Consider the following 22,859-nt stretch of genomic DNA (forward strand, 5'->3'; position numbering starts at 1 on the left):
ACCCTCCCCCTGCTCTGGATTTCACCCCTCTGAATAAGGAGTGGGGGTACCAACAAGGGCAACCCAGGGAGACCCCCAAGGGCCACTCTCCCCCCGCAATGCCCCTCCCTCCCTGCCTCTTTCCAGGTGGGTGTCGGGGACGTAGCTCGCTCTTAATCGGCAGGGAGAGCAGGGCATTCATTTTGTTTCATTCATTCATTTGCTAAATCTGGTGGTTTACAGGATAAAATTACGATATAAAAACACAAAATACATAATCAAAACAAAAACAACCCAATAAACACCCCTGCCAACATATTTCACACCCATGACCTCAAAGGAGTTCACCACCTCACTGAAATATCAAACAAAATGATCCAAAATAAAACGCCATTGGGGCAGCGAACCCAGCAAGTCTCCCTCTGAGGGGTCCCAGGTGGAGATCAATGGGGGGTAAGGGGCATGGCTCCCCATATCTTCTGAGGGTACCGAAAGGGCAATTTAATTTCTCATTGGGGTTTGTGATCCGGCCTGTCTCCCAGACGAAGAAAAGACGAGGGCGCTGGGCTCCATGGCTCCATCCAAGAACAGCCCCGGCAAACAGCTTTGAAATGGGACAGAATTGGCAAGCGGAGAGCACACGCCCCCGTCGAAAAGATCAGGATCTGGGTTATGTACCCTACCCTAAAGAAATGGAATGCAATGTTTTTGGGAAGAGTGGACTTTAAATTTGCCTCTTTGGGATGGATTGATTTTATAAGTAAGGACTTTGCCTGAAAGAAGGTGGAGAGTGACAACCTTGAGGGACTTTTGAGGGATTTTGACGACCCCTTGGGACTTCCTACTGAGAAATAAAAGCAGTAAAGAAGAAAAGATGGGTGACAACTGGATGGACTGTCCTTTAAGCAGGAAGATTTATGAGTTTGGGGGGGTGGGGGATGGAGAGGAGACAAGGACTTTGTTGAGATTACATCAGCCTGAAGTTGGAAATAAGAACAGTGAAAGGGTTGGTTTAATCTGGCCCCTGCAGCCGTTTATTTTCTGGGATGAAATCCCCAAGAAAGCTTATCAACTTCTATCCTTTAAAAAGCTCAACAACTGTGGTTGGCCCTCATGCATGTTCACTTCATCAAATCTGGCCATTTTTGAAAAAAGTTTGGGCACCCCTGTAGACATAGCTGCCAAGTTCTGGCCTGAGAAATAAGGGACTGGACCGGAAGTAGCAGACCGGAAGTAGTGCTGCCGCCATTTTGGAACTGGGCAAAGCAGCATCAAAAGTCACGTCTGAGCATGCTCCGCCCATTCCAAAATGGCCGTCGCGCCAGAATAAACTGGGGAAAAACAAAAAAAATCCGTTTTTTCGGCTGGGAACAGCCAGAAAAACGGGGGTTTCCCAGGGAATACGGGAGACTTGGCAGCTATGCCCTGTAGAGCATCTTGACGGTTTCTGAGACTTTCAAAACGAAAAGAAGAGAAATGGATTGTGCATATTTATGAATTATATTAGATTATTAATTATATTTTATTTATTTATTATTGTAGGTAAAATTGAGGGTTAGATTTGGAGAAATGTGAAGGGTGGGTGACGCTGGGAGATTGGCAGTGTTAGCGGGGGGGGGGGGGAGTATATTATATATTTGTACAAAAAAAACCTATTCGTTTCATCTTCACCCTCTGCAGTCTGCACTAGTGAGGCTGAGTTGTTGGTTCCTGCTGTCAGAGGTCAGACAGCCATGTTCAAGGCAAAATAAAATCTAAAGTGTGTGTTCAAAGCAATGTAATGAAACGGGAACTAGAATATTGCTACATGCCACCCGTCTCCAAGCGGTGCACGACTCCACGGGTTTTATTGACCTCCTTTAGCAATGAGCAGGACCTCCTTCCAGGGCTGGAGCCTTTTATACCTTGGGCCAAAGACCCTCCTCCTCCTCCTCTGGGGGCCCAGCTTGGTGGGGCTGGGGAGCAGGAGGGGGGAAGAGGCTGGCTATGGGGTGTGGCGCCCTGGGCCGAGCAGGAGGCCCCGATAGCTGCTTCTCTCGAGGAGGCATCAGGCCCCAGCTGCTCTCTTTATCAGCAGGACCAGGTCTGAGCACACAGCCCAGGAGACTCCCTGGAAGCTCACCATTTTGCAGGGGCAAAACACACCCCACACACCTCATGTGGCATTTAGACCCATTGCGCAGATGAAGGCGCAATGGGAGCCACAAGGGACATGTCCTGGATGACTCAAACCCAGAGCTTCCCTCAATGAGACCCCAAAAGGGGGTGTCTACGATTGGCAGGACGCTGGGGGGAGAGGGGCTGGAGTCTGGCTTGAAAGAGGGGGGCAGTGATTTGTGGGGAACTGGACCAGCCAGGAGGCAAGAGTTGGAGGCAGGGGAAGCTTCAGAGCTGGAGGAAGAGGAGGAAGAGGCAGGCCAGGCAAGGGAAGGGCCAGGGGCTTCCTCACCTCCTCCTGCCCCTCGGTCTCCCAGATGAGGGAAGAGCAGAACAAGGATCACGGGGGGTAATTATCCTGGCAATTTTCACCCAGAAACAGGAGGGAAAGGGCTTCCCTCGCTGTTTCTCTCAATACCTGGCTCTCGTTCTGGCATGGAGGCGCTGAGTGCAAAAGCCCTTTGCCTGCCCAGGAACCTCCCATGCCACCATTACGAAGCAGAGGTTCTCCTGCTAATTAGAGTTTAATTGGACTAACAAAGTGCAAGTGGATCAAGAGGTACCACTCCGGCGGGAAGGTAAACGGCGTTTCCGTGCGCTGCTCTGGTTTGCCAGAAGCGGCTGAGTCATGCAGGCCACATGACCCGGAAAAACTGCCTGCAGACAAACGTTGGCTCCCTTGGCCAGTAAAGCGAGATGAGCGCCGCAACCCCAGAGTCGTTCACGACTGGACTTAACTGTCAGGGGTCCTTTACCTTTACCTTTTTTACAGGCGCATGGCGCTAGAAAAGATGAGATCATAAACTGCAAAACAGAACCAGCTGCAAGGTTGTTAAGGGAAGGAACTTGAATCACTGGAAATAAATAAATAAAAGTTATTACCAAAAAAAAGAAGAAAAAAGAAGAAAAAGAGGGAAGATTGCTCTGAACCAACCCCCACTGGTGCTCAATGGTTCCTCTTGAGTGACAGAGGAGAGAGAAGCCCCCCCCAACTTTCCTAGCCCCCCCCACCAGCACCCTGAACCCCCCCCCACTGGTGCTCAATGGTTCCTCTTGAGTGACAGAGGAGAGAGAAGCCCCCCCAATTTCCTAGCCCCCCCCACCAGCCAGTTAACAGGAGGTGTCTCCCCCCCCAGGCCTGTTTCCCCCCCTCCGTCCCAGAGAAAGAGACACAGGAAACCAGTCAGATTGCAGAGGGAGGATTTATTAGAGGGTCAAGCGTCACATGGGGGCAGGAAGGGGTGGCCCCCACCCCACCCGGTGGGTGGCGAGACCAGCAGGAGGCTGCCGCTTCTCCCTGGGGGGGTCTCAGTGGTACCGGCGGGCCATTGCGTGAGCCACCACCCTGACCAGCTTGTGGAAGGCATGGTGGTAAGCAGGGGTGAATTCCTTCCCAAAGTGGGCGGCCAGGAGGGTGATGAGGACCTCGCCCAGGATCTGGAAGAGAAAGCAAAAAGAGGGGGTGACTCCTTCTGCCAGGGGGGCTGTGTGCCTTCTCCCCACAACCCCCACCCCACACAGTCACAGCTGGCAGCTGTAGAGTCAAGCCCAAAGGCCATCTGGGTTGAATGAAGGGGTTTGGGGTCCCCTGGAAGGACGTCGCTCCAGGAGGCAACAGGCAGAACCCAGTTGGCATTGCCATGCCAGGAGAGGTTTGGTGCCAAGAAGGAACCTGGCCCCTGCCAGGGACCTCCTGGGCTTGGCCTCTGCTAGCCGGACAGATCCTTGCTTGACCAGGGACAAGTCAGGAGGAGGAAGGGCAAAGGCCCACAAGCTGCATTTGAAGGGCCAGAAGGCAAGAGAGTCCGTCAAGGTAAAAAGGGTTGGCTTGCTCAGGGCGTGGCTGAAGGTGCCCATGGATGAGGGGCGCCCACTCTGACTCGCCAGGAGATGAGACCACAAGGATTTTGAAAGATAGCCAGGACCTCTCCCCGACTTGGGTATGTTGATATAGTTAAAATTAATAGATTTATATCTCTACACCGCTGCTTCATAAAAAATGCATCACATAAAAATATATGGTAAAATCACATAAAGTTCAAAACAAGTTCAAAGCATGAGAAAAGAGAAAGCTGGAACTTGTTTTCTAGTGCACAAGAGGGCAGGACCCGAACCGATGGATTTAAATAACAAGAAAGGAGATTCCCATTAGATATTAAGAGGAACTTTCTGAAGTTAAGAGCTGCTTGAGAGTGGAAGAGACTCCCTTGGAAGGTGAGGATTCCTGCAGGGGGTTGGACTAGATGTCCCTTGGGGTCCCTTACAACAGAACATTCCTATGATTCTATGATTCATGTGGGGCCCCCACCCATCCCCCCCCAGCCCTCCCCCCAGCAGCCCTTTGAGGTGGGGAGCAGCCTCACCAGGAAGTTGACGGGATCCACGTGGAGCTTCTCGCAGTGCAGTTCGCTCAGCTTGGCAAAGGTGTCCTTGACCTTGTCGGGGTTCTTGACGGCTTCTGAGAAGGAGGCCAGGACCTTGTGGCCGTGCGCCTTGACTTTGGCGTTGGCAGTGATGGCAGAAGGGCTGGAGACGTCCCCAAAGTGAGTGAATAACCTCCGGGTCCAGGGGAAGACGATCAACATGCTGGAGAGAAGGAAGGAGAAAGGGAGAGGCAGGGATGGTTATTATCCCGGTGGAAAGAGGAGCCCCTGCCCCCCTGCCCAGAGAGGCGACCACCCCTGGCCTTACGTGGCAAGGGCCTCCGCCCCCATGGCGGCCACGTCCACTTTGCCCCAGGCAGTGGTGATGAGCTGCTTCTCTTCGGCGGTCCAGTGCACCATGATGGCTGGCTGTGGGCTGGGAGCTTCTCTGGGCTGCTGGAGAAAACCTTCTGGGCTGAACTGGAGCTCCTTCCAGGGCTGGAGCCTTTTATACCTTGGGCCAAATCTCCTCCTCCTCCTCCTCCTCCTCCTCCTCCTCTGGGGGCCCAGCTTGGTGGGGCTGGGGAGCAGGAGGGGGGAAGAGGCTGGCTATGGGGTGTGGCGCCCTGGGCCGAGCAGGAGGCCCCGATAGCTGCTTCTCTCGAGGAGGCATCAGGCCCCAGCTGCTCTCTTTATCAGCAGGACCAGGTCTGAGCACACAGCCCAGGAGACTCCCTGGAAGCTCACCATTTTGCAGGGGCAAAACACACCCCACAGACCTCATGTGGCATTTAGACCCATTGCGCAGATGAAGGCGCAATGGGAGCCACAAGGGACATGTCCTGGATGACTCAAACCCAGAGCTTCCCTCAATGAGACCCCAAAAGGGGGTGTCTATGATTGGCAGGACGCTGGGGGGAGAGGGAATGGAGTCTGGCTTGAAAGAGGGGGGCAGTGATTTGTGGGGAACTGGACCAGCCAGGAGGCAAGAGTCGGAGGCAGGGGAAGCTTCAGAGCTGGAGGAAGAGGAGGAAGAGGCAGGCCAGGCAAGGGAAGGGCCAGGGGTTTCCTCACTTTCTTCTGCCCCTCTGTCTCCCAGAACCAGGAGCGGACTGAAGAGGGAAGGGCAGAGGCAGCTTCCATGCAGGCTCAGTCTCTGGCTGTGAGGTGCATAAACGGAGGGAGGGAGAGCTGCCCCTGTTCTTGCAGCTGCTCCATAGAGCGCAGACCTGGGGATAGCTGCATCCTAGCAAGGGTTATATTTGGCAAGAAAGAGCTAGCTCTCTGCCATGTGCCTTCCTTGGGCTGGGAAGCGCCCTTGATGCCCGCCATGCCAGCTCCATGGAAAGAAACAGAGCTGGGAGTGGATGGCTTCCAAGCACCTAGAGACTAGGCTCCAGAGCTGGAGAAGAACGCCTGTGAATGTTCACAGTTAGCTGCCTGCTGTGTGACTGTGAAGTGCCCTTGGAGCTTCATGGAGAGGCTAATAATAATAATAATAATAATAATAATAATAATAATAATACAAAAGAAGAGTTTAAAGTAACTTGCGACTTCGTCTCTGTGGCCACGCGAAGCCTCCAGCTGCAGAGGCACTCCACCTGCCTTCTTCCCTGGGGAACCTGGGTGGGGAGAGGGCTGCAGAAGAGGCGCCTGGTTGGCCACTGCAGGGAAGAGGATGAGGCCCTTCTGGGGCCAGAATTCTCCCAAGGGAAAGCAGCAAGCAGGACCTGAGCCCAGGAAGGCTCCCCCCCCCCTCCTGCACTTTCCAGCAACTGGGACCCAGAAGCGGAGCCACAGCGGAGCCCTCCCTCTCTTCCTCCAAGAATTTGTCCAATCTTCTTTTAGAGCCATCCAAGGTGGTGGCCACCACTGCCTCCTGTGGGAGGGAGTTCCACAGATCAACTCTGTGCTGCATGAAGAAGGACTTTGTAATCAGTCCTGAATCTCTTCCTGGCATGTCAGCAGTTCTAGTGTTAGGAGAGAGGGAGGAAAGCGTCTCTCTTCCACTCTTTCCAGGCCAGGCATCTGCCTGCCTTTTACTCTCCCCTTTTCTCTAAACTATAAAGGCCCCAAAACGGCAGCCTTTCCTCACAGGGGAGTCACTCCCTCCCTGGATCATTTTGGGGTGCCCTCCTCCCCCCTTTTCTGCCAGGAGGGCTCAGGAGAGTCTCCCCTTCCCTGGGCCACCCAGAGACTTCTGGGCCCCTGAGCATCCAGCTGGTCCTCTCTGACTGCCGCCTGGCCAGGCCCCACGGAGGCCCCACTGGGCCCCCCAGCACGGAGGAGCCCCTGGGCAGAGCCCTCTGCTGCATCTCCCCACAGACGCCAGCCTTCCTCCTCCTTGGCGCCCAAGATCTCTGAGGTCTGCTGGGGGCAAGTGGCATGCAGATGCTTGCCTCTGGTCCTCTAGAACAGGGGTCAGCAACCTTTTTCAGCCGTGGGCCGGTCCACCATCCCTCAGACCATGTGGTGGGCCGGACTACCGTATATTTTTTGGGGGGGGGAATATGAACGAATTCCTATGCCCCACAAATAACCCAGAGATGCATTTTAAATAAAAGCACACATTCCACTCATGTAAAAACACGCCGATTCCCGGACCGTCCGTGGGCCAGATTGAGAAGGCGATTGGGCCGCATCCAGCCCACGGGCCTTAGGTTGCCTACCCCTGCTTTAGAAAAAGGATGCTTGTTGAGACAGAAGTTTCCCAGACTTGTGCAGCACCTCGACTGGACTTGGGGGGGAGGTGTCCCAAGGTGGAGGGCCTGGGGGGGGCATCTCTGGCCATGTTCCCAGAAGCCACCAGGGCTCTGCTCTGCTTCCACAGTCAGAAGCAGCGATGCTTCCAGACGCCAGTTGCTGGAAACCGCAGGAGGAGGGACTTGCTCTGGGGCTCGGATCCTGCTCTGGGGCTTCCCCTTGGGGCACCTGGTCGGCCACTGGGAGAACAGGAGGCTGGACTCAATAGGTCCCCTGAGGCCTGATCCAGCCTGCTCTCCTTATGTTGAGAAAGAGAGAGATGTTGTTTGTTTGTCTGGACTCTTGTCTGGCTTGAGGAGTGCATGAGCCCCCCTTCCCCCCCCTGCAGCTCTCCAGACTGTTTGGGGCCAGCCCTGTGGGGCAGGTCCAGGTGGGGCTCAGGCAAGAGGGGGGTGGCAACCGGCTGACGGGCCCCTGGAGGACCTGGAGGAGAACTTTGCCTGGGCTGCGGGTGCAGCAGGAGGGTGTGTGAGTGGAGCACCCATGGATGCCTCTGAGGAGACCTGTTTGCGGGAGATTTGGGGGGTGTCGGGCAGGAGGCGCCTCCTGGCAGGCAGCTGATAAGGGCGGCCCCTCCCTCCCTCCCTCCTGATAGCTCCAGCCCAGGCTCCCTGGAGGAGACCTCACTCTCTGGCACCAGGAGCTTCAGGGGGGGGGGGTGACACTCGCTGCCGAAGCAAAGGGAACGGGTGGCACCAGCCAGGAGAGGAGGGGCCTCTGTGTGGGTTGGGGGGCATCAGCCTGCGGCATGAGAGACCCACAGCAGCAGCAGCAGTGCCCAGTGGCAAGCGAAGGGTGGGGCAGGCCTTTGGGCAGAAACACCGGTTGCCTCTGCACCCCACTGCGAAATCCTCAGGGCAAAGGCTAGGTCCTGTAAGTGGCAAACTTTGGAGAGGTTCCAGCAGCCCTGGAAGAAGACCCCACCCCACCCCCACCCCCACCCCGTGCCAAGTATGGAAGGAGAGCCGCTCCTTTACTTCACATTGCTGCCTTGCTGGTCATCCACAAGGATCACATTCACGTCATTTGCCCCCCCCACACCCCACAGGCCCTCTGGGTCCATTTCAGTTCTGAGCTGGGATTCCTACACTGCAGCAGGGGGTTGGACTCGATGGCCCTTGGGGGACCCCTGCCAACTCTGCCATTCTATGACCCCCCAAGCCAGCCCCACTGCCGCCCCCCCCCCCCATGCAGCACCCTTTCCCAGCCACATCACTTAATGGCCCGCCCTTTCTGGCTTCCTCTCCTTACAGTGGTCAGTGACCCCTGTGAACCAAGGAACCCAGACAGACTGCCTCTGGATCTGGAGGTTCTAGAATAGGCACCCCAGACTTCGGCCCTCCAGATGTTTTGGACTACAATTCCCATCATCCCTGACCACTGGTCCTGTTAGCTAGGGATCATGGGAGTTGTAAGCCAAAACATCTGGAGGGCCGCAGTTTGGGGATGCCTGTTCTAGAAGGACGAAAGAAGAGTGGCTGGATCAGGCCCCCGAGTCCATTTTCCTGTTCTCACAGGGCCAAGCAGTTGCCTGCGATGCAAGAGGGGTCTTCTCCCTTTCTCATTTCTGCCTTCTTGAGTTGAGTTCTCCACACATCCACCTTAGTTTGTGACTTCAAAACAAAACAAAAGAGGCCTTTTTAAAGCAGCCAGCCCTCCGTGCTCTAGCTTCTTCCAACTTGGCACTGTGGAGTTCAGCTGAGTTAGACCTGCAGATAGAGACCCATCGAAGCAACAGGACATGGAGAAATGAAGATGTTGCAAATATCTCTAACGAAAAAGCCAAAGGCACATCTCCTTGGAATATCAGATGAGGAAATACCGCAGGGAAAGAAAAGAATCTTTCTATATGCAAGCACAGCCGCTAGAGGAATGATACCCACAAAATGGAAATCACAGAATAAACCTACAAAGGAAGAATGGATTTGTCAACTTAACGAATACCTAATCTTGGCGAAATTAACGGCTGTAATAAGAAATCAGTCAAATCAAAAACTAAAAAAAACGAAGGGGGATGTTATGAGGAATACAGGGTGAAGCACTGCTCGGAAAAAGATATGCTAATATGCCTTGACTAAAATGTGAAGTATAAGATGGAAGAGAATTTGGTAAGGGGGGGGGGACAAAAAAATGGAGAAGATTACAGACTGCAAAGAATAATGTAATATATGTTTTGGAAGGAAATCAAGTGAGGGCGGAGGGAAGATAGAGGACAGAGAAAAGGACAAATAAGAGTGACGGATAATAGAAAGAGGGAAAATGGTGGTGAAATTGACAGATTTGTAAATGTAATATGTGGCAATGTATTGTAATGTAACAGAAAACTAATACAGTAAATAAATAAAACCAAAATAAAAAAGATAGAGACCCATCGAAGCCAAGGAAGCCCAACAGCCTGAGCCCCCTCCCGGCCCCCGATCGCCCCCCCCCGCGGCTCCGCTTCCCCTTCGCAGTCGCTCCGGAGTCCCCGTTTAAACGGAGGGACTCCGCCTCCGCCGCTTCTGCGGGAGGCCTTCGGGGCGTCTGGAGAGAGAGAGAGGGAGAAATAATTCCCCTCTTCCTTCCCCCCCACCAACCCAACAGGAGCCGGCGACGATCCCGCGGAGGTCTCTGCCCCGAGGCGCCCGCCTTCGCCTCGCTTCCCTAGCTGTCCAGCAGCAGCAGCAGCAGCAGCGACTCCCGACCTGGCCGCCAGAGGCGCTCTAAGCGCGCCGCCGCCCTCGTCGCGGAGGCATGCCGGGAAACGTAGTCTTCCTGCCCGCAGTCGGCGCGGCCGCTCTTCCGCCGCGCCTCCCCATTGGCCGAGCCGGCGTTCGGGCTGCACTGATTGGCTGCGGCGTGGGAGGCGCCCAAATTTGAACCGGGAGGGGAGGCGTTGGAGCGCAGCTCGCGGATGAACCAGCAGAGGAGAAGGAAGCAGGTAAGAGACGCGGAGGGGAGGGGAGCCCCCCATCTGAGCCCCCGTATATATTCCCAAAGTGGGGGGGGGAGGTATGCCGCTCATAAAAAGTTTATTTAAAAAGATTCCGGGGCTAATAATAATAATATCCTGTGGTTGCAGGATGGAGGGGAGGGGGCCAGGCAAGAGATGTAAAAATTCCGGAAATTTTAAAGCTCGGGCGGGAAAACCCGGTTTTTTTCGGGGGTTTTCGGAAAAAAACGAAAATTTTCGGAAAAACTGAGAGAGAAAAAGCTACATTAGCACTTATATTTTCTTTTCCGGCTTGAAAGTCATTCTGTTACTTTAGAAACATAAGATATAACTATGGACAATTTTAACAGGCATAAAATGATCATAACTAGCATATTAAAAATATAGTGTATCCAAACAATTATTACAAACAGAATTGACGTTTAAAATAATATTTATTTGTATTTGTAACAAATGGAGCAACAGCCTCCTGAACTGTTTACTAGTTTATGTGGAACAAAAAAAAACTCTACAAAACAATTTTTTTAAAATCCAGAAGTAACAAGTATTCATATTTCCTCTCCACAGTATTTAATTTTTCCCCCAATTTTTTTTTGGGGGGGAAACAAAAAAGGCCCCCCAGCCTTCACATCTCTAGAACTGACTCATGGCCTGGATGGAACAGGGACTCTGAAACCCTCCTGGTGGGTCCTCAGCATCCCGCCCTGGCAAGGGAGCAGACATGGGGGGGGGGGTCAGGGAAGTGAGACCCAGGAAGGGCCAAGGGATACGTCAAAATGGGCCTGTGTGAAGCGGAAGCCATGCAGGGTGGACAGGGGTGTGTCTGGATCTCACACACCTTTTCTGTGAGGGCTGGATCATGCTCTGGGAAATTGGGGGAAGAGGCCACCTTCCCTTTGTTCCTCCTGGTTTCCTAATTTGCCATAGCAATAAACTATCCAGTTCTCCTAGCCGCTGCTTGGCTACGGTCTCTTGTTTGACCCTGAACCCTCAGGGGAGACCCTAGAGAAGTACCCACCCCACCCACCAAGATTTTGTCCTTCTCAATATTACCATTGCTGCTGATTGCATGTTCCTCTTCCAAGGGAAAGGATGGGGACAGACTGGGCTTTTGCACCCAGGTTGCTAGTGAAAGGGCTGCATTTGGAATCCCAGTTGGAGGGGCCCCCAAGGGTCGTCTAGTCCAAGCCCCCTTGCCATGCGGGAACCAGGGCTAAATAATCACTGGCAGGTGGCCTCCCCCTCCAAGGAAAGAGAGTCTACCACTTTCCAGGGTAGCCCCGTTCCCCAGCCACCAGAGCAGTTTCCCTTCCTGCTGCCCTCAATGATGAAAGGTAGGGAGCTTACACAAAAACAATATTGAATCAATAAAATGGGGTTCTCTGAATCCCGTTACTCCCCTCCCGCTCCCGGGTTCCTTGAATTTTCTTTTCAACTGCATCTCATTTCTACTCCAAATTATTATTTTTACCTCAAATTGGCTGTACTATTTCTAAAAGTACAAGTGTATTATTAGCCTGTGTGGTTTTGCCCTCTTGAGCTGGGGGCTGATTTAGCCCAGCTCGGCCCCTTCTATGACAATGTCCCGGTCTTTCCCCCTAGAACTCATCTCCTTGCCATGCCTCCGAAGAAGAAAAACTCGAGGGTCGCCAACAAGACTTCAATCAAAAAGAAAAAGGTGGATGCGTTTCTCAAGGATTTTGACCGGGAAGGTAAACTGCTCATCTGCTTGCCGGACTTCTTCATGCCAAATGAAACTGTGGCTTTTGTGATGCCATCATACGCATCTCTGGGGCACTGGGGGCACTTCTGGTCGCCTCACCTCAAAAGGGATAATGTAGAGTTAGAAAGGGGCACCCAAAATGATGATGTGGGAGGCAGCCACACACCCACACCCTGCGCTATGAAGAAAAGTTCCTGAGTTTGGGACTTTGTAGATTAGAGGAAGAGGTGATGTGATTGGAGGATGGACGGCTGGCGGCTAACAGATTGAGGTTGAATCCTAACAAGACAGAAGCACTGTTTTGGGGGAACAGGGGGCGGGCGGGTGTGGGGGACTCCCTGGTCCTGAATGGGGTAACTGTGCCCCTGAAGGACCAGGTGCGCAGCCTGGGAGTCATTTTGGACTCACAGCTGTCCATGGAGGTGCAGGTCAATTCTGTGTCCAGGGCAGCTGTCTACCAGCTCCATCTGGTCCGCAGGCTGAGACCCTACCTCCCCACACTGTCTCAGAGTGGTGCATGCTCTGGTTATCTCCCCTTGGACTACTGCCATGCACTCTACATGGGGCTACCTTTGAAGGTGACTTGGAAACTGCAATTAATCTTGAATGTGGCAGCTCAACTGGTGACAGGGAGCGGCTGCTGAGACCATATAACACCAGTCGTGTACATTGGCTCCCAGGACGTTTCCAAGCACAATTCAAAGTGTTGGTGCTGACCTTTAAAGCCCTAAACGGCCTCGACTCAGTATACCTGAAGGAGCGTCTCCACCCTCATTGTTCAGCCTGGACACTGAGGGCCTTCTGGTGATTCCCTCACTGTGAGAAACAAAGTTACAGGGAACCAGGCGGAGGGCCTTCTCGGTGGCAGCGCTCCCTGTGGAACGCCGTCCCTTCCGATGTCAAGGAAATAAACAGCTATCTGACGTTTAGAAGACATCTGAAGGCAGGGAAGTTTTTTTTTTGCATTATTATTATTATTCTGTTGGGAGCCGCCCAGAGCATAATAAATTGTTGCTGTTGTTGTTGTTAAAGTTTATAAAAATTCTACATGGCATCCAATGGAGCTGCCATGTTGGGAGATTCAGGACAGAGAGTTAAACTGTGGAACTCTCTCCCACAGGAGGCAGTGCTGGCCATCAACTTAGATGGCTTTGAAAGAAAACCTTGGAGGAGAGAGGGCTATTGAGGGCTCTGCTCCTGAAAGCCAGTTGGTGGAAACTGGGGCGGTGTGGGCGTGTGATCAGATCCTGCTTGCTGGTTTCCTATTAAGGGCAGCTGGCTGGCCACTGGGAGAGGAGGAGGCTGGACTTAGACGGGCAGGTTCCCCTTACGGATCTGGAGCCCCTCTCTTCCTCATGCCTCTTCTCTGCTTCCTTCCTAGTCAAGTTGCGCATTGAACGCATCCGGGTGGAAGAAGAGATGCTCCTGAAAGAAGTTGACAACATGTACGACATGGAAATCCTCCGCCATCCTGTGGCCCTGAGGGAAATGAACTGGCTCACCTTCTATGGTATTTTGCCCCATGTGAATTGGGGGGGGGTGACTTTCTGGGGCCTTGTGGGGTACAGGTGCTTCCAGGGGTCCTGTACATCAGAAGCTTTCGCAGAAGATCTGGGCTGTCAAGAGCAAAGCGAACAGGGAAGGAAGCCTTGGGGAGGCGGAGGAGGAGAAATATCTTTCTAGCCCTCTTTGAATGTCTCTAAAGTAAAGTTGGCACACTAATTTCGCCCCCGCAAGGCGCACTGTTCCATTGTCTCCCCCGAGGCCGACCGATGCCAATGAAAAGCAACTTGCCCTGATTTATTTAGAAAAGTGTTTCTGCACTGCCGCATCACAACCTACATCCAGGCCTTTGGGGCTAGAAAGCAACGTTTAACATAAAGCAAATAAATGCAGACAAGCGCACAGAACAGCCGCAAAGACCTGCTGGCTCAAAAAAGGGGGCGCTTGGAAGTCGGTAGCAAAGGGGCCTCTGCCGAATCTCTGCTGGGAGAATGTTCCTGTGCGGGAGAGGCGGTGTTTCACAGTGGTTAGTGTCTAGGACCTGGGTGGGAGCAGAGTTCAAATCCCCACCTGGGGCCTTTCACTCAGCTGAACTTGCCTCGCAGGGTCGTTGTGAGGATCAAACGCTGGAGCTCCTTGGATAAAAAGGCGGGTTATAAATGTTGCCGGTTGTGTTCTGATCGCGGCACTTGCTTTCTGTCTAGGTGTCGGAGGATGTGAGCAAGTCCTGGAGAAAGCCGTCTCGGTAGGTGCCCCCCCCCCATCACCAAATTCCAGGTGGAACGTGCAATGTTTTTCCCCTGACTGCTTCCTCCACAAATCATCCCTCCCTTCTTTCCAGTGTGCTACACAAGTCTTCTGTCTTAACTTCTCAGGTGGACTTGGACGTGCTGGAGATCAACAAGCTGGCCTCTGAAGCTATCCAGACGCCTCTCAAAACCGACAGGAAAGGTCAGTGAAGGGCCGCCTTGGGGGCTGGAGGGCCAGAGCAGTCTCCTCGTGAGTTTCCCCGTCCTCCACGGTGCTGGCGAATGGCGGCTCACCCTCCGTGTGCCTCTTGTGTTTTGAATGTCTCCCAGCCAAGAGAGCTCGCCAGGCCGCGGAGACCATCGTCGAGGAGTCGGAGGGGCAGTCCTCTCCTCTGCCTGCGGGGAAGAGGTCCAAACAGCTGAGCGAGGATCCTGCGCCACCCCAGCAGCAGAAAGCAGGGAAGGTGAGGCTCAGGCGGGGGGGGGGGCACAGCAACACTCCTGCTGGCACCTGCGAGACGTTGCTTCTTTGAAAACTCCCCTCCATAGAATTGTGGGGTTGGAAGGGATCCCAAGGGCAGCACCAGAAACGGAGATCTATAAGCTAGGAGCCAAATGGCACCTTAAATCGAGGTTGTATTCATCAAGGGGTTGCTTACCTTCCAAGTCCCGGACTGCAGAATCCGGGACCGGCAGCCGTGTGACACCAGAAGTTGCGTCGACGTAACTTCCGGTGTCGCTTTGCCCTTCTATGGGCACCAAAAATGGCCACCACCGGCTTCGAAAGTCGCTGCTACGCATGTCAGGAAGTGCGTCGACGCAACTTCCGGTGTCGCTCTGCCCATCTATGGGCACAAAAAATGGCCGACACCGGAAGTCGCGTTATGCACTTCCGGACATGTGTAGTTGCGACTTTTGAAGTCGGCGGCAGCTATTTTTTGTGCCCATAGAAGGGCAAATCAGGGGGGGGGGATGGCCGCCGGCAGGAGAAAATAACAGAGTAAAACGGGAGACAAATTGATACGGGGGACCACCGGGAAAAGGTAAGTAAAAACGGGGGGTTTCCCGGGGAAAACAGGGTACTTTGCAGCTATGAGGGGTTGGGATACATAGCGCTCGGGGTTCCCTCCCAAGCCACGATTTTACAGTCTCTGCTACATTGCTTGACTGTGGCTTCCTCTCACAACGATTCCCAAGGAGGAGGAGAAGCCCAAAGCGGGGAAATGGAAACGGCATTAACGAGGGGGCTTACGGCAGAGGTTTGTAAACTGTGGCTGCCAGCCTCGAAATCTCCACAGAGTTGCACTTGGGCCTGCGCCCGTAGCACCCGAGGGATTTCAAACATTGGTTCTGGCTGTTGCCATTACTCTTCTTTCAATGCTGCTTTATATTTTGAAGAACAAGCGTCAAAATGACCCTCGGGATTCCCTTTTGATTCTCCTATTCTAGGCGGCGGCAAGAGGCATGTGGCGGTGGGGGCTGCTGCTCGGGATTCCTGCATTGCAGGGATCTGGACTAGATGACCCTTGGGTGTCCCTTCCAGCCCCACAGCTCCGTGCTTTTAGCATGTGCCACTCGCGGCCTCTGCCAGGCCCTCCTGCTGGGGGGGGGCTGCGACATACATGGGGTCCAGGGCCCATTGCACCTGGCAATAGTGGGGGGGGGCACCCTCTGACTGCAGCCATGAGTGGCCTGTCGCCCGTGGGAAGGTGGCTGTGTTTAACAAAGATTAAAAAATAAAAAGCAAACAATAATGAATGCAACAACAAACAAGCATACACAAAAACAATATCAATTCCATGAAATGGGCTTCTCCGAATCCTGTGACCCTCCCCCAGCCCGTCGGTTCCTTAAATATTCCCTTTCAACTGCAGATCATTTCTACTCCAAATTATTTTTTATCTCAAATTTCCCATACTATCTCTAAAATCACAAGTTTCCTTAAAATCCTGCCAATGTATTAACCTGTTTACAATACTTTAGCAAATACATAGTAAACATTTCCCATTCTTTTTTAAGTTTCTTGTCATCTGAGTCATTTCTGAGCTTTCCGTTTCAGCCTAGTAGTCCATTAACTTGGTTTGCTCATCTTCTTTGGTCGCGACGGCTTCCTCTTTCCATCTTTGGGCTAACAATATCCTGGCAGCCCTCATGGCATACAAAACCATTTTTTTTCCTGGTCATTTGAAATCTCTGCTCCTACAATGCCTAATAAAAAGGCTTCTGGTTTTTTAACAAAGGTTACTCTAAACATTTCTTTCATTTCATTATAAATCATTCCCCAGAAATTTCTACCATCTTACATTTCCACCACACATGATAAAACGTACCAGGGTGGATTTGATTTAAATCAAATTGATTTAAATCACTAAATCGTGATTTAAATCACTAGTCAGTAAGACTTTATTTAAAAAAAATTTTTAAGGAAAGACTCATTATTGCTGTTATAATCTTAATATTTACAACCAGATAAAGGTTTCATTTTTGGAATAATAAATTTTCAGAGTAGTTTTTACAGTTATATCAAAAATTACTGATGTGGTTATACTATTAGAAATACATAGACAGATAATTATGAAATGATTGTGATGTTTAATAAGCTGACTGTTTTCTGCTGTACTTTATTGGAAGGAGAAAAATAATTTCCTTAATAACAATTTAAACAATTTTTTTAACTAAAACAATAACATTATAATATATGTATCCATGTTTGCTAACTGCGGTTAAATGATTTTTTAAATAAAACCACACACACCTTAGACTGAGTTTTAGCACACATGAAAAACTAAAAACAAATCCTTATTTCCTGATGAATAGCCTTTGTACTATAATGTAACTTAAATAGAAAACTATCTTTAGATTTTCCTCCAAAAGCATTTTATTTTCAAAATCCAATTTAAATTATTATAAAAATCTGATTTTTTTATTTTGTATTTTTAAAAAACCATTGATTTTTATCCGTCCTGAAATATACCCTCATATTTCTTTGCATTTCCAACACTTCTTAGATCCTCTTCTACACATTTTTGCTAGTCTAACCGGGGTTAGATACCACCTGTACAATATTTTCATATAATTCTCATTTCAGGCAAAGGCGTCGGCCCGAAAGCCCAGGCCTCCCTCAGCCAGGTCTACTCGCTTCAGCAAAAGGTAAGGGCAGGACGGGGTTCGGCAGGTACGTCTTGGGTTGGGCCCTGTGGGGTCGCTTTCCGGACCGCCGGCCTGGATGCGTCCGGAGAGGGCTCTCGAAGGCCATTAGCCACAGCGGCTCCCCGGCTGGAGGCAGCAATTCTTCTGGATGTCATTGTCTGGGAACTGTGGGAGCAGAGAGTGTTTCTCTTGCATACCTTCCAAGCACCCCAGGAAAAGGGGGCGCTACGTTTCCTCGCGTGAGATCATGGCGGCCAGTTTGGGTGCTAAAAAAAAGCACTCTTTCAGGGTGATGATCTCACACGGCACCAGAAGACGTCCGTCCTGTTTTAGGGTCTGAAAAAATTGGGCAGTGTGCCTTTGCCCCAGCGCAGCGGTTGGGCTCCTCTTGCCATTTTGCACCCCCATGGCTCTCTTCTTCTTTTTAACAGGGGAAGCAGAGTGAAGTTTGCCACCCCGGTTGGAGAGACAACGCAACAGGCCGTGACTGTGGCGCCCACTCCTAAGTTCGACCCCAGGTGAGCCCCCTCCCTGCCCACCTGGGAACTTAGAGCTGCTGCGCTCCAGGTGGGGGGCACCCACCCACCCCTTGCTGCCCCTTCTTGGCTGCCTGGCATTTGTGGGCAAAACTCCTCTTCCTGCTTTCAGGGTGATGGCTCTGTTTAACATTTATTTCATGAAATTTACAGGGATGTTTTTAGCGGGTGCCAGAAAAGGTAGGGGGGAGGCGCCTGCTTGATCTCAAGAGGCAGGGAGTTGCAAAGGCTCTGTGCTGCCATACTAAACGATTGAGTTCTTGCAAATTCAGAGCAGGTATTACGTGGCACCTGGAGTCAGGCCCATTCCACCGACTGAAGGGGTTGTGGGGGCGCCTGTGGGGTAAGGGGGATCTCGCAAGTAAACTGGTCCCAGAGAGAACTTGCTGCAAGACAGACCCCAAAAAGAAAATAACAGAACACCACTAGGAATCACATACAGCTCCCAAGTTAAAAACAGTACAGCGCAGAGATCTACAACCTCTCCTAGACAATGACAGCTCCCTTTCTCAAGCTCTGGGAGGAAGACCTTTCATTGCCTACAGACAGCCACCCAATCTTAAACAACTCCTCACCCACAATAATACAACCACCAGACTTAACATGGACACTGGTACCAGAGCCTGCAATAAACCCAGATGCCAACTTTGCTGCCACATACACCCGGGCAACACCATCACTGGCCCCAACAACATCCAACATACCATCTCAGGACTATTCAATTGCTCATCTTCTAACATTGTGTATGCCATCAAATGCCAACGCTGCCCTTCAGCTCTCTATATTGGACAAACAGGCCAACCCTGACGCCAAAGGATAAATGGACATAAATCTGACATCAGGAATCACAAGACAGAGAAACCAGTAGGAGAACACTTCAATCTCCCAGGACACTCCATACAAGATCTCAAAGTAGCTGCCTTATTACAAAAGAATTTTGGAAATAGACTGGAAAGAGAAGTTGCTGAACTGCAATTTGTCACCAAACTTAAAACCACAGAGAGACCTGGCCTGAATAAAGACATTGGATTCTTATCTCATTATACATGATAAAGCTATCATTAGCCATCTCACCCATTGCTTTTCCTGTGGGACCAATTTGCAGTCGTAAATTCTTCCTGTAAGACCAAATGCAGCCATAAACAGTCCGGTTTCCCATCACCCTTTTGAGTGGTGCCCCTCCCCACCCTCTCACTATATGTGGGGATCTGGAGACTTCTGTTTCAGTGTATCTGAAGAAGTGTGCATGCACACGAAAGCTCATACCAATAACAAACTTAGTTGGTCTCTAAGGTGCTACTGGAAGGAATTTTTTATTATTTTGGTTCCAAGAAGTTAAGGGATTTCTATGCTAATGGAAAGGCCCAGTCGCTAATGCCAATCTCAGTCCAAAGAAGAGTGGATAGCCAAGGTGATGGACGACGCCAAGATGGCAAAGGACTGTGAAGATCAGACACCAAGATGAGAAGAAATTTAGTCAAGAGTGGGGAGAAATTATAGAATATCTTAAGGACCACTGTAGATGCTTAAAATCGTTAGCAGGATTGTTATCATGCTTATAATGTAATATGTTTTAAGGAGAAAAAGGAGATAAAATGGATTAGAAAAAACGTAATTAGGTGCAATAAAAATAGGGGGAGATTGGAAACGGGGGGAGATTTTAAGTAATCCCAGAAGTGTAGAAGTTGAAAATGATCTGAATGTATGAGAATATTCTCCACCAAGCGGAGATGAGAGAGGCTGCCTTAGTTTTGCCTTTCCTGGCAATGGGTGCGCCAGGGGAGCTTCTCACTCAACCGTCCGTATATCCATTCCTCTGCAGCCTCTTCAAGACGCCCGGCCTGCGGACCCCAGCAGCGCACGAGCGCGTCTTCACAGTGTCCGCCAACGGGAGCCCCCTTGCCGACAGCCGGGACATTCTCCTCACGCTTCCCTCTGCCCGAGGGGAGGTAAGGCCCGAATCCACGCCCAGCAGCGGAGAAAGCCCAGGACCAGGGGCGGTGGAAGTGCCAGGGGGCGGGCACAGGGGCCGGGCGCTCATCGTGGTCCCTAGCGGGCTGCGACAGCTGCTTCGGCTGGCAAAGAGGGCTGTTGATGGCCAGAGGGGCTCTGCTCTGACTCTGCGGTGGCAGGCAGTTCCTGGGAAACCGCAGGAGGGGAGCGTTGCTCTTGCGCTCAGATCCCAGAATGGGCATCTGACTGGCCTCTGTGGGAAGAGGGTTCTGGACTGGATTAGCCCCCAGCAGGCTTAACCTTCGACATCCTGGAACCTCCAGTGCCATTGGGCCTGATGGACCCCGCCCCCTTGGGCCTGATCCAGCAGCCAAGAGGCTCTTCTTGGGTTCATGCGCTTTGGCACATGCCCCATGGAGTGACTCCCTTCTCCTCTTGCCCTCTCCAGAGCGTCTGTATCCTGGCCAGCGAGGTCTCCAGGGTGGACCTGCGGTGCTTTGACTCGGAGATGCTGGGGAAGGTGAAGAAACTATCGGTAAGTCTCTGCCTCCACCAGCCCCCAACCCCCTTTCCCAGGATCCTTCCTGCCTTCTCTGGAGTAGGAGCAAGGGGGTCTCCTTGAGCTGGAAGAGCGCAAGGGCTGGCGGGGGGTGGGATCCTGCCCTCGGCTTCCTCCCAGCCCATTCCTGCTGGGGGGAAGCAGTTTGCAGATTCTCCCCTGGAAGGGTTGGGATTTAGGGCGGAGGAGAGGAAGGACTTATTCGCGCAGCGCAGAGTTAAACTGTGGAACTCCCTCCTGCAGGAGGCAGTTGCGGCTGCCAAGCTAAATGGCTTTGAAAGAGGATAAGACGGATTCGTGGAGGAGGAGAGGGCAGTGCAAATTCTGGAAACCCCTTCCATATCTCCTCGAAATCATTTCTCCTGCATATTCCCCATCCTACCTTAATGGCACCTGTTAATTTATCCTGGAGAGCTCTATCCCACCCCTCTTTGGACCATTTTCCTACTTTCTAGCTGTAAGAACTCGTGCAGCTGTCAATGAATTTGTGAGCAAGACCTTCCACCCCATCATCAATTGATAATAATGCTTCCTCTGGACCCCTTGCCAAAATAATTGTACCTATATGCACCCCCACCCCATGGGAACATGAGTCCCGGGAGAGGTGCCCTTACACTTAGCTCCAGCTTGCAGCTTTCCCATGATGGGCATCTGGCTGGCCACTGTTGAGCTGGATGAGCCACTGGCCTGATCCAGCAAACTCCTCTTCTGATTCCCCTTATGGAACCTCCAGGTCCAGGGGCAGTCTATCTGGGTCCCTAGGTTGACAAGGACATTTGCTGGACTCAATGGGCCATTGGCCTCCCAGTGGGCATGGAGCCTTCCCCTTTTGCCGGGGGGGGGCTAGCCCTCCCATGCATCTCATCCAGGGCCCACTTTCTTCTTGCGTTGGAGGGGGCTGGACTAGATGACCCCTGGGGGCCCCTTCTCGCGACTCCATGGTTCCTGCCTGGGGAGGGGAGGGACTTTGTACCACTTAACTTTCCTCTGCTTCTTCCTCCTTTCAGACTCAGCTTGCGCAGCTCTGCAGCAGCGTGCAGAAGAAGTAGCGTCTGACGACTGGGAAGCTGAAGCTCAGGGCTGGCTGGTGACGCCGCTCTAGAAGACACCGAGAAACCGAATCTTCTGTCGCTTCCTATTTAAAGGGGGGCGTTCAAATCCAGCCCAAAGTCCCCATCTCAGCCCAAGTTTTCTCAGCATTTTAACTCTTCCCCCCAAGTGAAGCTTGGGTGGAGGCTGCTGGGCAGGAGCCTCCCGGGATAAAGAACAGGATTCTCATTCCGTCTTTCTACACGGTTTTATTGTTTGGAACTCAAGGAAAAGCACTTTTGGGAACATTTCTGTCCTTTTGCAGGCTCCGGCAAAATCCCTCTGAACAATGCCCCCCCTCCCCTTTGACCTTTCTGTTTTGATGTATAGAAACATTTGACTTGTATGGGGTTTTTTTACCAGGTCTTAGCTACTATGTTAATTTAAAAGACGTGTCTGGTGTTTATTGGCTGAATAAAGTTATCCTGTTTTTGTTCATATTGTCCAGGTTGTTTTTATTGAGCGAACCGAACCCCAACCCTCTAGGCCTGGGGTGGGAGCCCCTACCCCCCCTGGGAGGGCAGGAGGATCATCGAGGGGGCTCTGGAGACAGCAGTGGTAACCAGGCTTTGGATAATAATAATAATAATAATAATAATAATAATAATAATAATAATAATAATAATAAATTTATTTGTATCCCACCCTCCCCAGCCGAGGTCGGGCTCAGAGTGGCTAACATAAAAGCAAAACTGGAATCACTGGATTACACTCAATTGGTTTGTGAATGAATGGGCAACTAAGCTGCTGTTTTGAATGTGATCAGGTGTGGGCAGCACAGCTTAGCAGTGGTTCTGAGTGGGCATGGTTCTGCAGGCCTGTGGGGCCTTCCATGTGGGTTCGATTTTATCCCTCGTGGCACTTCCTTGCCACATGTCCTGTGCCCCTCTGGTCCCGTTCGCCACTTTCTCCAAGTATGCACGTGTGTGTACACTAGTGGCCAAAATTGTGGAAACCTTTTTGGGGAAGCGTATTTCCAAGGTTTGATGGCTCCTAACACCACTTTTTGGGAGTAATACCGTAAAATTATATACCAGTGGAAAGATAATTTAATGAATGTAATGCAACAAAGTTTGTTCAATTATCTGTATTCTGTTAGGAAAAGAGAGTGTTTAGAGAGCCAAAAAGGTGCCATGTTGTTTTGGCAATGATGGCTCATAACACCACTTTTTGGGAGTAATACCATAAAATTTAAAAAACAAAACAAAAGGACCGGGACATTTGCAGGGAAACCAAAATGCTTGTTTACAAACCTTGCTATATGCTTGTGAAACATGGACCACTTATAAACGCCATCTCCAACTCCTCAAAAGATTCCATCAACAGTGTCTCCGAAAAATTTGACACATCACAGGAAGACAGGCGAACTAATATCAGTGTACTGGAAGAAGCAAAGATCACCA

The 22,859-nt window shown here is 51.5% G+C and overlaps 3 protein-coding genes across 3 annotated transcripts in view; 2 read left to right on the forward strand and 1 right to left on the reverse strand.

Moving 5' to 3' along the window:
• Window positions 1-22,859, forward strand: part of LOC148686099 (uncharacterized) — a 580,325-nt gene that overhangs the window by 317,861 nt on the left and 239,605 nt on the right. The window lies entirely within an intron of this gene.
• On the reverse strand, window positions 3,320-4,966 carry LOC132592081 (hemoglobin subunit beta-1). Its single transcript, XM_060274177.2, has 3 exons — window positions 4,828-4,966; window positions 4,500-4,722; window positions 3,320-3,573 (listed from the first exon to the last, which is right to left on the reverse strand). The coding sequence occupies exons 1-3, from the start codon at window positions 4,917-4,919 to the stop codon at window positions 3,445-3,447; spliced, it is 444 nt and encodes a 147-aa protein (XP_060130160.1). The 5' UTR covers window positions 4,920-4,966; the 3' UTR covers window positions 3,320-3,444.
• CDCA8 (cell division cycle associated 8) lies at window positions 9,101-21,894 on the forward strand. The gene is made up of 11 exons (XM_035102365.3): window positions 9,101-10,182; window positions 11,797-11,906; window positions 13,299-13,427; window positions 14,125-14,165; window positions 14,296-14,371; window positions 14,500-14,633; window positions 17,258-17,319; window positions 17,751-17,837; window positions 19,678-19,804; window positions 20,257-20,343; window positions 21,375-21,894. Exons 2-11 carry the CDS (start codon window positions 11,813-11,815, stop codon window positions 21,414-21,416), a joined length of 879 nt encoding a protein of 292 aa, XP_034958256.1. The 5' UTR covers window positions 9,101-10,182; window positions 11,797-11,812; the 3' UTR covers window positions 21,417-21,894.

Source organism: Zootoca vivipara, chromosome 4 (assembly GCF_965207765.1).
Source record: "Zootoca vivipara chromosome 4, rZooViv2.hap1.1, whole genome shotgun sequence".
NCBI lineage: Eukaryota > Metazoa > Chordata > Lepidosauria > Squamata > Lacertidae > Zootoca > Zootoca vivipara.